The following is a 16,603-nucleotide window of genomic DNA, read 5'->3' as shown; positions in this document are numbered from 1 at the left end:
CAGGTGGGGGACTCCGCTCCTTTCCTGGATCTCCTCCAAATAAGTCCAGAGCATGAAGGCTTGTGGATGGCTTTCTTGCCCTTTTGCCAAGTGAGGCACTTAATGACCACTTCAGGGTTTTAACTCACTGCTCCTTGTATCATCCATGTAGCAGATGGAGTGGGCATCACACAGGAAGCCTGAAAAGCAAACTCTGTCATCCTTGCTGTCTCCTTGGGGATTCCTCATTCAAAGGCACTCAGTGTCTGAATGAGGGATCCAGCATTGTGAAGGGGAAAGGCCGGCTGAGAAATACCAGCCTGCACGTGGTGCCAAACCCAGTGCCCCTCATGTGACCCCCGTTTTCCTCTCACTCACCTGTGGCCTTGGGACCCCTTCTTCTCTTGGATCTTTTGTGGGTGCAATCCTGGCAGCTGCCATTGACCCCATTGGCACTGCCTTCAATCGACAACATGTCTATCGATTGGCATCTGAGTGGAAGGCAGCTCCCCGGGGGTCAGATTTCCAGCCATAGGAACCTTGATCCCCCAAAAGACTCAATACTGGCTAGCCACTTAAGTGCCTGATTGGCATTTAATATGGCGATCCTTTCCTGAAGGAAGAATATGGGCCTCTCACCAGCTCTCCAGCTGGTGGGCAAGATTCCATTGCCAGGATTAAATACCGTACCGGGAACAGTGAAGATGGGGAAAATGTTCCAAAACACAAGAATGGAAGACTACCGCCAAAAAAGATACACTTTTAACAGCCCAACACTTGTTTCAACATTTGGGTGTCCCCTCCAACCTCAAAAGATCTTCAAAAACCTTAACCTGCAAATGGTCTTTTCCCAGTGGAACCAAGGACATCTGTGCCCTCAATTGGTCTGTGTGAAGTTTAAATTTTGAGCGAGGTAGTGGTATAAAATGGTATTTTAATATTTAATTGAGACTGCCCTTCAGGTAACTTGGACTTATTATTCACCCGGAATCATACCATATACAAAGCACGTGCTCAATTTTAAGACATTCCGATCATTGCCTCCAAGCCCGTATTGCCACCCCAAAGCATCTCAGAGCTTTGATTTCAGCAACGTTCTTTCAAAGGGTTTTTTGATTAACAAGGGTCAGGCTGTTGAAAGAAGTACTAAATATTTTTAAACCCTCTGAATTTGAAAAATTGATTTTTTTAATAAAGAGTTGGAATAGCTATCTCAAATTAATAGCACGAGAAACATTAATTTAGTGCGGTTTAGTTATAAATATTTAATTGCAGACTTTCCTATATTCTATTTAATGACCTATATGAAACCATGAATACTCTCTGGACTCTGTAATCAACCCCAATCTTCATTAATTTTATAATTTGAAATGGATTTATAATCAGTGAGCATTTTTAATTTAATTTTAAATGAGTTTTAACATTTCTCCCCTTATGACTACAATGAAACCTTATTACGATCAAAATCCCTTTATGAAGAGAAGGTTAAAAAGTCCTAATGTAGTTAATCATTGAGACAGTTCTTGATCCAATGATACTGGATTTCCATTTTGACATGACAAATCCTAGTTTGATATAATTGGAACAAAGATAAAGGCTCAACTATGCAGCAAATTGAGCTGTTTTTAAAGTATATTTATTGAACCCTCCGCTGTCCATAAGCTACACCACTTTCTATAATATGCCACCACAATACATACAGGCAGACAGGCATAACATTTCTGTGGTGTGGACGGCATGTTTTCTCGATATCAAGCTAGCTTGCTGACGGCTTGTTATCTGGAGTCTGTTGATAAAACCTCATTGCTATTCATTCAATTCTCTTGACTGTCTTTTTGGAGCAGTAGATTAATCGAGACATCCTCACATATCTTTGTGATATTAAAATTAAACCTCCTTGAAGTTTCCAGAACTGTGAAGCTGCAACAGCCACACGAGTAAAGGGCTGTAAAGAGCCACAGCGCACTAATTGTAATTTGCAATGCTGTAAAGATTTAGTCAGTTATGCAGAGATGTCTATGATCCATGACATCCTTCCCCTCTTCTAAGAAGAGTTATCTGTTTGGGTACAAGTACAATAGCAAGTGAAAGCTGGTTGGGTTTGGCACTTGGTCATCTCTGGGGCTTGGATTTAATTCTAAAGGCACAAAATATGCCTCTGTTCTTTGAATGAGTGCATGAGTTTGGGCCTAATTTCAAGTGGGCATGAGCCCACAAAACAGAAGTGTTCTTAAGCTGGCATTCACAGTCAGAGAAGCCTCAAGTTGGCTATTGTTGGAAATAGGAAAATTTTGTACTCGTTGATGTACCATCAATTCGACTCAAGACACATTTAGGATCCAAACTGTGGCTTTAATCTGCTAGTTGTTAGCCCGGTGGTCGACTACAGAGAATGGCCGACCGCCGGGAACTCTGGGTACTTATACCCCGCCTCGGATGCAGGGCCTACTTGCCTCTCGACCAATTGGAGAGCAGTCACATGTCTAGTCCCAACCAATCGGGCGAGAGGCACATGACCAGCCAGAGCCAATGGGAAGCCAGTGCTCTGCACCAATGGCAGTGCTCATATCCATACCACTACACTCGTGCATTATGAAAAAAGCCCTCCTGAGGTTTTAGCTGAGTCACATTACTGGGGACTGTGTGGAAAAAGAGTTACCCTCCAATTAACCACCTTTTGCCAAACCTGAGAGTGCGTGGTGTTGGCACTTGGTTCATTAAATGGCTCTAACGCCCCTCAGCCTGAAGAGGCCAAAATTAAAGCAAAGGAAAGGGAAATAAAAAAGGTGAAAATCTTCAAATATATTCTGAAATCCAATAGACCACATCCATATTTTTGAAATAGAAGACATAAAAGTGAAGACACAGGCGAGTATGCCAGAGTGGGTTGGAGACCGATTGTGTAGCGAATTAGGTTCACGTGGGAATTCGGTGCATGGGGGAAAGAGTTGTGGTTAATTAAGTGAGCAATTAAATTAAGTTAATTAAATAACATAAGCAACGATGGTTGGACAGGTGTTATGTTGCAGCTGTGAAATGTGGGAGCTAGAGGGCAGCACGAAAGCAAAGTGGTTAGCACTGTGGCTTCACAGCGCCAGGGTCCCAGGTTCGATTCCCTGCTGGGTCACTGTTTGTGTGGAGTCTGCACGTTCTCCCCGTGTCTGCGTGGGTTTCCTTTGGGTGCTCCGGTTTCCTCTCACAGTCCAAAGACGTGCAGGTTAGGTGGATTGGCCAATGCTAAACTGCTCTTTGTGTCCAAAATAAAAAAAAGGGTAGGAGGGGTTATTGGGTTAGGGGGATAGGGTGGAAGTGAGGGCTTAAGTGGGTCAGTGCAGACTCGATGGGCCGAATGGCCTCCTTCTGCACTGTATGTTCTATGTTGTATGTTTTGAGCCACAAGTCCATCCACGTCTGCCGAAAGTGTAAACAGCTCAAGGAATTCCGGATCAGGATTATTGATCTAGAATTCGAACTGCAGACACTGAACAACATTGAGGGGGAGAATATACCTGGAAACTTTGTTTGAGAAGATGGTGAGACAGTGTGACGTGTGACAGACAGGTGAGACAGTGGGAGAGGTGGGTGTGAGAGTGTGAGGGGGTTGAGAGAGAGTGAGAGTGTGGGCCGACCGGAAGTAGCAAAATTCTCCGCACTTCCAGGGGCTAGGTTGGCGCCGGAGGGATTGGCGCCCTGCCAGCCGGCGCTGAAGGGAGTGTGCGGTTCGCGCATGCGCCAAAGGGCCAGTGTGATTCCACGCATGCGCAGGGGGGTGTTTCGTCTGCGCCGGTCATGGCGGAGCCCCACAGGGTTCGGCGCGGAAGGAAGAAGTGCCCCCATGACACAGGCCGTCCGCGGATTGGTGGGCCCCGATCGCGGGCCAGGCTACCGTGGGGGCCCCCTCCTTCGGGGTCGGATCCCCCCGTGCCCCCCCCCGAGGACCGCCCCAGCCGACTTACCTACCAGGTCCCGCCGTGTGGGACCTTGTCTGATCCACATCGGCAGGACTGGCCAAAAACCGACAGCTGCTCAGCCATCAGAGCCTGGAGTATTGGCGGGCGTGCCGTTGCCAACGGCCCCCGACCTGATGTGGTGTGAACCCCACCCCCGCCCAAAAACAGGTGCCGGAGAATACGGCAGCCGGCGTCGGGGCAGGATTCGCGCCGCCCCCAGGCATTCTCCGACCCGGTAGGAGGTTGGAGAATCATGCCCTTTATCTTTCCGAAATTTGCTCATCGGCCGTTTGAGTGAAAAAAATTTTGAAATGTGCAACACTTTAATGTGGAGGAATTTCTGTATTATTTTCACTCCACGTAAAAGCCTGCAGACTGCGATTCGTACTGTTACCGAGCAGTCCAGTTCTCATGGCCAAATTCTGAGGAGATGAACTGACAGGAAGAGTAACGAAGCGAGTGAGAATGGAAAAATAGATACAGAGGCAGCATTGTGAATGAAACCAAGGGCCCAAAGCAAAACCAAGTAAAAAGAAAACAGGCAGCCAGGAAGATTGCAACCGTAGGAACCTACGAGGTGTATAAAAAACCAAATGACATACACAAGAGTAAGAGCAAGTCGGCTGAAAGATATGAAGTAGTTATAGTTTCTGCAGCAGGAAAGGGGCAAGCTGATGTTGAAATGAAAGAGCAAGACCTACGGCAAGTCTATGGCACACACATTAAATGCGATATTTAGTCCACCAACAAAAAGACATAACATTAATTTTTGGTTTATGACAGCACTGAGGTAAAGTTTGCATTTGTCAACCCTCAGGTCTGTTAATCTCATGTATTCATCAAATATAAATCAAGGCATTTTGATATGCCAAAGGAAGCGAGAATATTCTTCCTGCCCACAGTGAGGAACAGGCACATAATCACGTCAATGCCAATAAGGCTGAGACACTAATGCTTTTCTGTCCTCACTAATTATTCCAACAGTGTCAGCGAGAGCCAAGAAAAACACACCATCGCTAGTCTATTGTGGATCCTGTTTGTCGGGCACTCGGAAGCACATGAATTCCAATTCTGTGACCTGCTCTGGATTGTAACTGACCAGAGGGTCGACAGGAGTTTAGCTCATAGATAGCCAGCTTTTGGAATTTAACATCGACCTACCAGGGAACAATGAGCCACTGGGACCTGAAGGTTGGTGATCCCCATCGACAGGCAGGAAGCCCAAGGGCTAGATTCAATGATGCCAGCCTCAGAAGCCTGGGCCTGCGCTTGGATTTGCTCCATGGCCTTCAGCCCGGCGGCTCATCCGATGGGCGGATAATGCAAATGGATCAAGGGGAATGAACAATGCAGGCAGCAGCCTTTTAACATAGGCAGCCATGAGCATGCATGACAAGCAGAGGGAATAATCTACCCTTCTATCTCTAACTACAGCCAACAGAGACAGAGCTACAGTTTGCTATGGGCGACTGATTTTCAATATAAAAGCATTTTGAAATGGATGTTTTGATCCAGTAAAACGTTTTGAAAAACTCAATCCACCAGGTTATGTCTAGTTACTAAAACCAGTGCTATGATGGTGTAATTTCATTATCATAATTACCGTGATTTATTTTTTTGGAAACACAAACGTCAAAGGCAGAAATGTCTCCACTTAAAAATTCACACGACACTGGTACAGCATCTGCTGCAGCACAGACTTAGCCTCTGGCAGTCAACATGTTAAAGTACATCAGTTCCTTTTCACAAAGTTTTCCTCAATTAAATTCAGCAACATTTAAAAAAGTTTTTTTTGAAAATTCCTGCCGCAGTTATTTGCAAGTACATGCGTGGAAATCGTACAAGCAGTATTCGCAGCTGCCTCGCCAACTTAGCCATCAGAAAATTCCACAATTTGACTAAAAAATGACCTTTTCTTCTTTTAAATAAACACGAGTCTTACTTTGGTACCGGAAGTGTACCGCTGACAATTTTGTGGCGATGAGATTTACTAAAATGATACAATGCCCAGTTCTGATATGATGCCCAGTTTAGTCAGAAAGATAACAAAATGACTGGCTATTTATAAGTCTGAAAGCTGGGTACAGAGGCTCAGTGAATACCGCCTGGAATTTGTGTATTAATGTCATTGTATCAGTGACACCATAAAATGAGAGACTTCCATTAGAACAGTTTAGGTACACACCAATTTGTTCATAATGCTCCGATTTAATTCTGACTTCTGCATTATTGTGCCACGCTGAGCAATGGCTTCTGTACAACTGTATACCCCAAGAATGATCATTCTTCCCGACGAAGCAGGAATTGACTGGTCCTTTCCTCTTTATGGTTTTGTACGTCACACCCAGGCAGCTACCTTCACTGATTTCAACTTCCCAATAATGGGCGCCTTTATCCAATTGTTCTACACAAAGAACTTGCCAGCAACAGTCAAACCGCTCCGAGTGGCCAACTTCATAAACCTCCTCTGGCCAGATATTTGTCGCTTTGCGGTTGCCCTCGGTTAGCGAGAGGCACTTGTGCGCCGTCTTTGAGTCAAAGGTCAGCTGACGGGCGTACATGAGAAGCTCCATCCGGTTCTGGGGTTCTGGCAACTTTGGCCAAAACTGCCTCAATCCTGCTACTTCAGCGTCGAGGCTTTCTACAATTTGAGTACATTTACTCTTTAGTTGTTCCTTGAGGCTATTGACAATCGTCCTTAAATCATCCAAACTAATATCCATGTCACAGGTGACCTGGGTTGAGGCCTTTTCGCGCTCATTGTTTAGTGCTTTAACCTCCTGTAGGAATTTGATATCGTCATTAATGCCAGAAAGCTCTCCCATCTGAAGCTTCTTCATCCTTAATTCAACACATTTCTGCTCCTTTTTGGTAATGGCATCTTCAGACTTAATTAATGCTGTCTGTTTCTCTTTCTCTATAAATTCATCCACTTTGATATTTGCGTTCTCAATGTCTTGGACCAATTCCTTAAACTTCGCAGCAATGCCTTTTTGCACTGTGATTGCAGAGTTTTTAATCAAATCGGTCTGCTTTCTTAAGTCTCCAATCTCATTCTCAGTCATTTCTACATGTTTTTCCAATGTTGTCTCTTTACCTGCCAGTTTTTTCTGCTGCTTCGCTCTCTCTTCGTCTATAGTCACAGATATGTGCTCTTCATGTTCTTGGGCGATACACACGCAACAGATAAAAGTCTCGTCTGTTCGACAGAACAGTTCCAGCGGCCTGTTGTGTCGTTTGCACAGTCGGTTCTCCATGCTTTTGACTGCATCGACCAGCTTGTGATGGCTCAGCGCTGCATTTACGTGATGAGGCCTGATGTGCATATCACAGAATGAAGCCATGCACACCAAACAGGACTTAGTAGCCTTAACCTTCTGATCAATACAAAAATCGCACTCAGCGTCATCTGGGTCAAGGCAAGACTCTCGAGGTGCCATCTTCGCAGGCTTGGAAATCTTCCCAACCACTTCACACAGGGCAATGTTTTTGCAAAGGTGAGGCTTGTGAGGGAAGCTGGCGCGGCAGTTCGGGCAGCTGTCTGACTTCATGTGTACTTCTTTATCCCAATAGCTCTTTATGCATTCCATGCAGAAATTGTGCCCACAGGGGATTGTAACAGGATCTGTGAACAACTCCAAACAGATGGCACAGCAAAGTTCCTCCTCAAAGCTAAACTGCTGAGACGCAGCCATAGCAAAGATAAAAATGGTGTGCTGAAAATGAAAGTAAAATGGAACTTCCTGGATGATTCACAGTGAACAGTGAACTCTCAACAGAAGGAAAAACTAGTTAGTAAACAGCACCACCTATATTTCATCATCCATTAGTCAGCTAAAACAGGTTCTCACCCTTTTTGTTTAAAGGACCTTTTTTCAAATGGGTAAGTCTTTATAGAACCCCATCTAATTTATAATATTACATAATGTTTATTGGAGGTGCTACATATATATATGTATAGTATTTTAATAATGCTTTTATGAATATGGAAAATCACTTACAAATGTCATTGTGCTGGGTGTGACTATTTAAATATTTTAAAACTTCCTCTTCCTTGAACAAGGTTGAACTCTCCTGGCAACAGACATGAGGTCAGATTTTCAGAATCGAATTCAGTTTGGAATGGAGGCGGTCGGCCACAAAAAACGACAGTGACATTGTGCAACAGGATATCCTGGACAGAGTTCTCTCCCTCGCGCAGCCGGTAGCAGAGTTCCTGGTGAGGCGGAGAATCCAGTGTCGAGAAGAAAGCAGGATTCGGGCTGCCACGCCAGTGGGAGGAGGCAAATGGGTCTTAATGGCCCATGTAGCGGGTCGGGCACCACATTCTCCGGGCCCGTGTGATTCTCGGGTCCACTGGGCCGGGAATCACGTGGGCAAGAATTTCACAGGTATGGACAAGCGTGGCCCTGTCATGGTGGTCCTTTCAGTGGGCCAAGGGGGTAACTCCTTCAGGCAATTACCCCCAAAGTCTATCCAAGGGCTACCCCCCTCTCCCCAACCCCCACAACTCAAAACCTGTCAATTTTTGTTTGACAGGTCCTGGCCCACTTCAAAGAGAATTAAGTGCTTTCCAATCACCTTCTTTCATGCTTGAGTGATTTTGAAGTGGCCAGCTGGAAGTTGACAGCACTTAACTCTGTTTGACGTGGGTTCAAAATGGTGGACCTGTAGCAGGTTTCCCATGGGAATCCCTCAAAATCCTTGCCATGCATAAATTTTCTACTTGCAATTCAACACCAGTGGGAGAACATAGGGCTGAATTCTCAGCCGGTGGGATTCTCCATTTTGCCGGCAGCCCCGGCGTTTCCCGACGGCATGGGGCTGCCCCACAATGGGAAACCCCACTGACCAGCCGTCGAAATGGAGAAACCCGCCCGAAGTCTCTCAAATGGAGAATTTTGAGGAATATTGCCAAGGATAGGGTTAGTGTGGGATTGCACCCCCTAACAGGCCAATTGAAGTAGCTGTTAAATCCTAACTCAGCAGTCCTGTTGAATTCTGTAACTGTCTGCCTCAACCCAACTGAAGGAATGCAAGGATCTCAGGGGCAAGTCATAAAGGCCCGAAAAGTTGAAAAAGTAAGTGTTCATGCTTTTCGTAGGTTAAAGGGCTTACTCCCTTGAGGTTAAAGTGTCAGTAGCCCATCGCATGTCGAGGGCATCACCTACGCACCAGGATGGGTGTGCTGGCACTGGGTGCTACAGCCTCAGATAGCAAGGCTGAGATGAGGAACAAGCTGCTTGCACAGGAATGGCAGAATGCCAAGCACCAGGAGGCCACAGAGAGGAGCAAGGAGCACAAAGGTGATGGGACACTCATCTGTCACATCCCAACAACTCTCAGGAATCTTGACACCATCCAGGATAAAGCAGCCCACTTAATTGCCACCCCATTCACCATTTTGAACATTCGCTCCCTCCATCACCGGTGCAGAGTTCTCAGTGTGTGCCATCTACAAGATGCACTACAGGAACTCACCAAAGCACCTTCAACAGCTTCCTAACCTACCAAGGAAGATAAAGGCAGAAGATGCATGGGAACACTACAACTTCCAAGTTCCCCTCCAGGTCACTCACTATCCTGACTTGGAACTATATGGCTGATTCTTCGTTGTCGCTGGGTCAAAATCTTGGAACTCCCTTCTTAACAGCACTGCAGGTGTTCCTGCACCACATGGACTATGGCAGTTCAAGAAGGCAGCTCACTACCACCTTGTCAAGGGCAAAATGCTAGCGTGGCCAGTGATGCCCACATCCCACATGCAAACAAAAAAATTATAAAGGCATCATCACAGTATATGTGAGTGTATTCATAGAATAGAATAAAGTCCTGATAGTGCAGAAGGAGGCCCTTTGGCCCATTGAGTCTGCACTGACCCTCTGAAAGAGCATCCTTCTTAGGTCCAATCCTCCACCCTATCTCCGTAACCCCAGCTAGGGGTAATTTAGCATGGCCAATCCATTACCCTGCATATCTTTGAGAGGGAACCAGAGCACCCGGAGGAAACCCACGCAGACACGGGGAGAAAGTGCAAATTCCACACAGTCACCCAAGGTGGGAATCGAACCTGGGTCCCTGGTGCTGTGAGGCAGCAGTGCTTTTTTATTTACAATAATATTTTATTAAGGTATTTGAAAATTTTTATAACAGTAACAAAAACAATGACATCAATATGGTAAAATAAACATCCCCCCCCCACCCCCCAGCCCAATCTTCACACACCTCAACCATACAACAACAACCCCCCCCCCCCTCCCCCGGAATACTGCATCTGCTGATATTTTTAATTTTCCCCAAGAAAGGCGACGAACGGCTGCCACCTCCCGACGAACCCAAAGATTGACCCTCTTAAGGCAAACTTTATTTTCTCAAGACTGAGAAACCCAGCCATGTCACTAACCCAGGTCTCTACACTCGGGGGCTTCGAGTCCCTCCACTTTAATAAGATCTGTCTCCGGGCTACCAGGGAGGCAAAGGCCAGGACGTCGGCCTCTTTCGTCCCCTGAACTTCCTGATCTTCTGATACTCCAAAGATCGCTATCTCCGGACTCGGCACCACCCATGTTTTTAGCACCGTGGACATTGCCTTAGTAAAACCCTGACAAAACCCTCTAAGCTTCGGGTATGCCCAAAACATGTGGACATGATTTGCTGGGCTTCCCGCGCACCTCGCATACATATCCTCGACCCCAAAAAACTTGCTCATCCGAGCCGCTGTCATGTGTGCTCAGTGGACGACCTTAAATCGCATCAGGTTAAGCCTGGCGCACGATGAGGAGGTATTAACCCTGCTTCGGGCATCCCCTGCCTCTATCTTTCCTCCTAGCTCATCCACCCACATGCCCTTAACCTCCTCCACCGGAGTTTCCTCCGCCTCTGAAAGCTCCTGGTAAATATCTGATACATTCCCCTCTCCCACCCAGACACTGGAAACTACTCTATCCTGTATCCCCTGTGGCAGCAGCAGTGGAAAGGCCGGCAACTGTTTTCTCAGGAAGTCTCACACCTGCAAATACCTAAAACCATTCCCTGCTGGCAATTTAAATTTATCCTCCAAAGCTTTCAAGCTGGGAAAGCTCCCATCTATAAATAGATCCTCCATCCTTCTAATTCCTGCCCTCTGCCAACTTCGGCACCCGCCATCTAGTCTACCCGGTACAAACCTGTAGTTGTTATAAATCGGGGTCCAAATCGATGCTCCCTCCACTCTCTTATATCTCCTCCACTGCCCCCAGATCCTCAGAGCTGCCACTACCAGCGGACTTGTGGAGTATCGGGCCAGCGAGAACGGCAGAGGTGCCGTTTCTAATGCTCCCAGACTAGTGTCTTCACATGACGCCGCCTCCATGCCGACCCCTCCCCCACTACCCACTTCCAAATCATGGCTATATTAGCCGCCCAGTAGTAATTGCAGACAGCGCCAACCCACCCTCCACCCGACTGAGCTCCAGCAACACTTTCTTCACTCGCAGGGTTTTATTCAACAAACAATAAGTGATTCTTATTATTAGAAAGTATACCCAGTAATCATTATTAACCATTAAACATGTATTCGCAGAACAAAGCAGTAACAAGTATTTTAATTCTTGCTAATAGTAGTGGGCACAATGTATGATGGGATTAAAGCTCACAAGCATATTCCTAAGGCAGACAGAATCAGATAGAAATAATGTGGTCAGCAATAACATAGCCAGCTCAATAAGCAGTTCTTAACAGTAGCCCCAACATGCTGTGCTCAGACAGACCATGGTAAGAAGAGGAACCAGCTTCAACATCCTGCGCCCAGACAAACAATGATACAGGCAGGAACTGACTGGGATAAGGGAAATGGAAGTAGGGGAGAACAAGAGAGAGCGGATACAAGAGTCTTGGAAAACAACAGATGGGGAATAAGATGGGGTTAAATCATGAGCTGATCTCATAGTCATCATGCTGCCTAAAGTAAAATTCATTGGTAAAGGTAAAATGGAAAGCTACAATGATTGGGTCTAGTCCAACTGGGGTGGGCTACTGCTACTTGGAAATTGTATAACTGTTGCACCTGAAACAGTGTAAAGTAACGTGGTTTTGGCATTTATTCAAATCACTCTCCCTCGTACGTTGACCAAGCTTGGAAATTAAAGCTGTCTTAACCAGAGTTGATGTCTCTGTGGGTCATTGTGTTTTTTTTATAAATTTAGAGTACCCAATTCATTTTTTTTTCCAATTAAGGGGCAATTTAGCATGGACAATCCACCTACCTGCGCATCTTTGGGTTTTGGGGGCGCAACTTATGCAAACATGGGGAGAATGTGCAAACTCCACACGGACAGTGACCTAGAGCCGGATCGAACCTGGGACCTCACTGCCATGAGACAGCAATGCTAACCACTGTGCCCCGGTGCTGCCCCGTGGGTCTTTGTGTTTAGCTGATCTGTAGCTAAGAAGGAGGATACCTACGTAAAAGCCAGTTCAATACTCAGGGCCTGAAAATGCTCCTACAGACTGTGTCACATGAGAGGGGAGAAGAAATTGAGAAGTGCTGAGAGTTGCAAGAAGATCACTAAGTGGAGTTATCAAGAGTTGGATTTTCACCACCGGGACAGGAACCAGGAGCCTGGTCTGTGTTTGTGTCAGAAACCCAACTGCAGCGGAAGCTGATTGAAATTCAGATTTTCATGGGGGTGAGAGGTTAACTACTATGCAGATGGGTTTCCTGTTCAATTTATGTTGTGGGGGTAGGAATGAAGGCAGGTTTCAGATACCCAATGGTGGGATTCTATCTTAGGGGGAGCAGTCCCCTGATCGGCCAAGGGCAGCTCCCGAAGATAGATCTTCCCCCTTCCTTCCTATCCTTTGAAGAGTTGAATTTTAAAAATCAGACTGCCCACTTCCTGCCCCCACTGTCCATGCTAAACATTTTGTGACATGGGCAGCATATTATCAGGGGCATTTGCCTTGGGAACAAGCCTATCTAATCCCTGATCTTCTATTTAAATATGGTGGGTGGGTGCTGATTTCGGGCCCCCTATTATAGGGGTGAACTCAGGGGCAGGTGTTGGGTTGAGCATCTGCCCTATTTTACATGGCCCCTAGCCAAAAAACACACCCGACAGGGACATGTAAAATGTAACTCTCTGTATCTAACTCAGCACTTATTGCACAGGCTTTATTAAATGCAAAAATGAAAACAAGCTTATATGGTCTTGCAAGCATCCTCTGTTCACAGATTTTACTGGAAACATAATTGGTTTTAAGATGAATGGAGCTCTGCAGAGTCACTATAAGACTCAATATGCACCCCTTTCAGACATTCATCATTCAGAACCATAAGGTTCTGAAGTGCTTTTATTTATTACTGAAGTTTATTTTCCACCTCTTTCCTACTCTTATTTACCTTTTAGCTTTTCTGTAGGTTTACTCAAGATGTATAAGTACGAGATACTTCCATTCCCTTCACTATCCATTCTCCTTGTTTTATAGAATTTACAGTGCAGAAGGAGGCCATTCAGCCCATTGAGTCTGCAACGGCTCTTGGAAAGAGCACCCTACCCAAGGCCCACACCTCCACCCTATCCCCGTAACCCAGTAACCCCACCCAACACCAAGGTCAATTTTGGACACTAAGGGCAATTTAACATGGCCAATCCACCTAACCTGCACATCTTTGGACTGTGGGAGGAAACCGGAGCACCCGGAGGAAACCCACGCACACACGGGGAGGATGTGCAGACTCCGCACAGACAGTGACCAAGCCGGAATTGAACCTGGGACCCTGGAGCTGTAAAGCAATTGTGCTATCCACAATGCTACCGTGCTGCCCTCTTGTTGAAGAGGAACACAGCACGTTCACACAATCTTCTTCCTTCATGTCCCTCAACATGGAACACCGCTGGAATCCGAAGATAATTCCAGCCCTTCTCCACCTAGAAGCTCAAGGACAACAGCTGTACGTGAACACAATATTCCCCAGGTTCCCGTCAGAGTCACACAGCCTCTTGGCATGGACAAATATCACTTTATCTTCAGGGTGGGTATCTTGTGGTGCAGTGGGTAGTTACGTCCCTGTCTGAGTGGGCCACGCTCCAGAACCTGATGGCTCAGGAATGTATGTTCATAACGTGGCCAAACAGGTTGAGTGTCAATCTGCACATCCTTCCAAAGTACACCAATGACAGGTGGCAATAACAGGAGAGATTCCTGGTCCACCATGTGATGGAAAGAAGTTGGAGTTTCTATCATCACCATTCAAAGCTCCGGGCTACATAATGCAAGTGTAAGTGCCTGTTGCCATAACAACTCAGACTCCTTGAGATTGTCAGTTGGCCCAGTTGGCTGGATGGTCAGTGTGGATCAGATAGGTGTAGATTAGGGTCCTAGCCCAACCATCTTCAGCTGCTTCATCACTGACCTTCCTTCCATCATAAGGTCAGAAGTGGGGATGTTCGCAGATGACTGCACAATATTCGGCACCATTTGCGACTCCTCAGATCTGAGTCAGTCCATGCCCAAATGCAGCAAGACCTGGACCATATCAAGGGTTGGGTTGAAAAGTAGCACGGTAGCATGGTGGTTAGCATAAATGCTTCACAGCTCCAGGGTCCCAGGTTCGATTCCCGGCTGGGTCACTGTCTGTGCGGAGTCTGCACGTCCTCCCCGTGTGTGCGTGGGTTTCCTCCGGGTGCTCCGGTTTCCTCCCACAGTCCAAAGATGTGCGGGTTAGGTGGATTGGCCATGCTAAATTGCCCGTAGTGTCCTAAAAAGTATGGGGGGGGGGTGTTGGGTTACGGGTATAGGGTGGATACGTGGGTTTGAGTAGGGTGATCATTGCTCGGCACAACATCGAGGGCCGAAGGGCCTGTTCTGTGCTGTACTGTTCTATGTTCTAAGTGGCAAGTAACGCAAGTTCCAGGCCAAGAGAGAATTTAACCATCGCCCCTTGACATTCAATGGCATTACCATTTCTGAATCCTTCACCATCAACATACTGGGGGTTAACATTGACCAGAAACAGAACTGGACCAGCCACTACTGTGGCTACAAGAGCAGGCCGGAGGTTAGGAATCTTGCAGTAAGTAACTCACATCCTGATTCCCCAAAGCCTGCCCACCCTCTTCAAGGCACAAGTCAGGAGAATGGTGGAATACTTCCCATTTGCCTGATTTAATGCAGCTTCAACAACATTCAAGATGCTCGATGCCATCCAGGACAAAACAGCCCACTTGATTGTACCCCATCCGGAAACATTCACTCTCTCTACCACCGATCCTACCAATGCAAAGTGGTAGCTGTGCGTGCCATCTCCAAGATGCACTGTAGGAACTTACCAAGGCTCGTTACACAGCACCTTCCAAATCCATAACCTCTACCGTCTAGAGGGAGGAGAGGAGCAGATACTTGGGAACACCAGCACCTGGAAGCTTCCCTCCAAGTCGCACACCACCCTGACTTGGAACTATAACGTCATTCCTTCACTGTTGCTCGGTCAAAATCTTGGAACTTCCTTCCTAACAGCACTATGGGTGTGCCTACACTACATGGACTGCAGCGGTTCAACAAGGCAGCACACCACCGCCTTCTCAAAGGCGATTAGTGACGGGCAACAAATGCTGGTCTTGACAGTGATGCTCACATCTCACAAATGAATTTTTAAAAAAGCGTAAGGTTTGATCTCAGTTCCAACTAGGATGGTTTCGGGGCCTGCCCCACCTGGGTGGGAATTGAGTACCTTCACTCGATGGACAGCAGTGGTTCAAGAAGGAAGCTCACCACTACCTTCTCAAGGGCTGTGAAGGATGAGCGACATATTAACACCCACATCGAAAGGGGGATTTTAAAAAAAATCAAATTATAGTTAAAACTAAATATGAAGACTGAAAGTTATGTGATGCCATTGGTTTATGCTTTGAGCTAAACGATTCTACCCATTATTGAACTCTTATTCATCGTGGGGCTTTTTATTTTAAATGCTGCAATGAAAATTCCGTTTCATTAATTTTACCGCATCTCAATCAGGATCTATTATTTCCACTGAAATTGCTGTTCAGCAGCTACTGAACAAGTTTTGTCCCATATTTTCAATGTCACTTTGTTTAAAGTTTTCATAATTACTTGTCTAATTGTGTCAAGAGGCAGCAAACTGTAAAATTGCCTAAGATGCGGCAGCTGTATTTTAATAGCATGGTTTACTCACTAGCGACTTGATAGCAACATGTCAGTAAGGACTAGAGGGCATCATTAGTGTCTTTGTTTGTATCCTACGTTCCCAGAAACTGAGATGATCGCTGTTCTTGAGATTATTTTGAACTTAAATCATTGGAATGTCTTGTGTTCATCGAACTGATAGTTGTCACTGCTGAGAAGGTAATCTTTGTCCAGATTCTGCAACCCTGTATCAAATACAATTAGACCAGATATGAAACAGCAACTTGCATTTATACTGTCTGACAGCCAGAGTGAGTGGGTTCCTTCTTCCTCCCCTTCAGGGGCTGTTTAGCTCACAGGGCTAATCGCTGGCTTTGAAAGCAGACCAAGGCAAGCCAGCAGCACGGTTCGATTCCCGTAACAGCCTCCCCGAACAGGTGCTGGAATGTGGTGACTAGGGGCTTTTCACAGTAACTTCATTTGAAGCCTACTCGTGACAATAAGCGATTTTCATTTCATTTTCATCATCCATATCTGTAAGGAACCTA

The 16,603-nt window shown here is 46.2% G+C and overlaps 1 protein-coding gene across 1 annotated transcript; it reads right to left on the bottom strand.

The window, feature by feature from the left end:
* Positions 1-5,511: 5,511 nt before the first annotated feature.
* On the bottom strand, positions 5,512-7,650 carry LOC119971150 (tripartite motif-containing protein 16-like). The gene has a single exon (XM_038806326.1). It carries the CDS (start codon positions 7,622-7,624, stop codon positions 5,960-5,962), a length of 1,665 nt encoding a protein of 554 aa, XP_038662254.1. The 5' UTR covers positions 7,625-7,650; the 3' UTR covers positions 5,512-5,959.
* Positions 7,651-16,603: the final 8,953 nt, after the last annotated feature.

Source organism: Scyliorhinus canicula, chromosome 9 (assembly GCF_902713615.1).
Source record: "Scyliorhinus canicula chromosome 9, sScyCan1.1, whole genome shotgun sequence".
Lineage (NCBI taxonomy): Eukaryota > Metazoa > Chordata > Chondrichthyes > Carcharhiniformes > Scyliorhinidae > Scyliorhinus > Scyliorhinus canicula.
The sequence above is the reverse complement of the archived record's forward strand: the minus strand, read 5'-3'. Positions and strand labels throughout refer to the sequence as shown.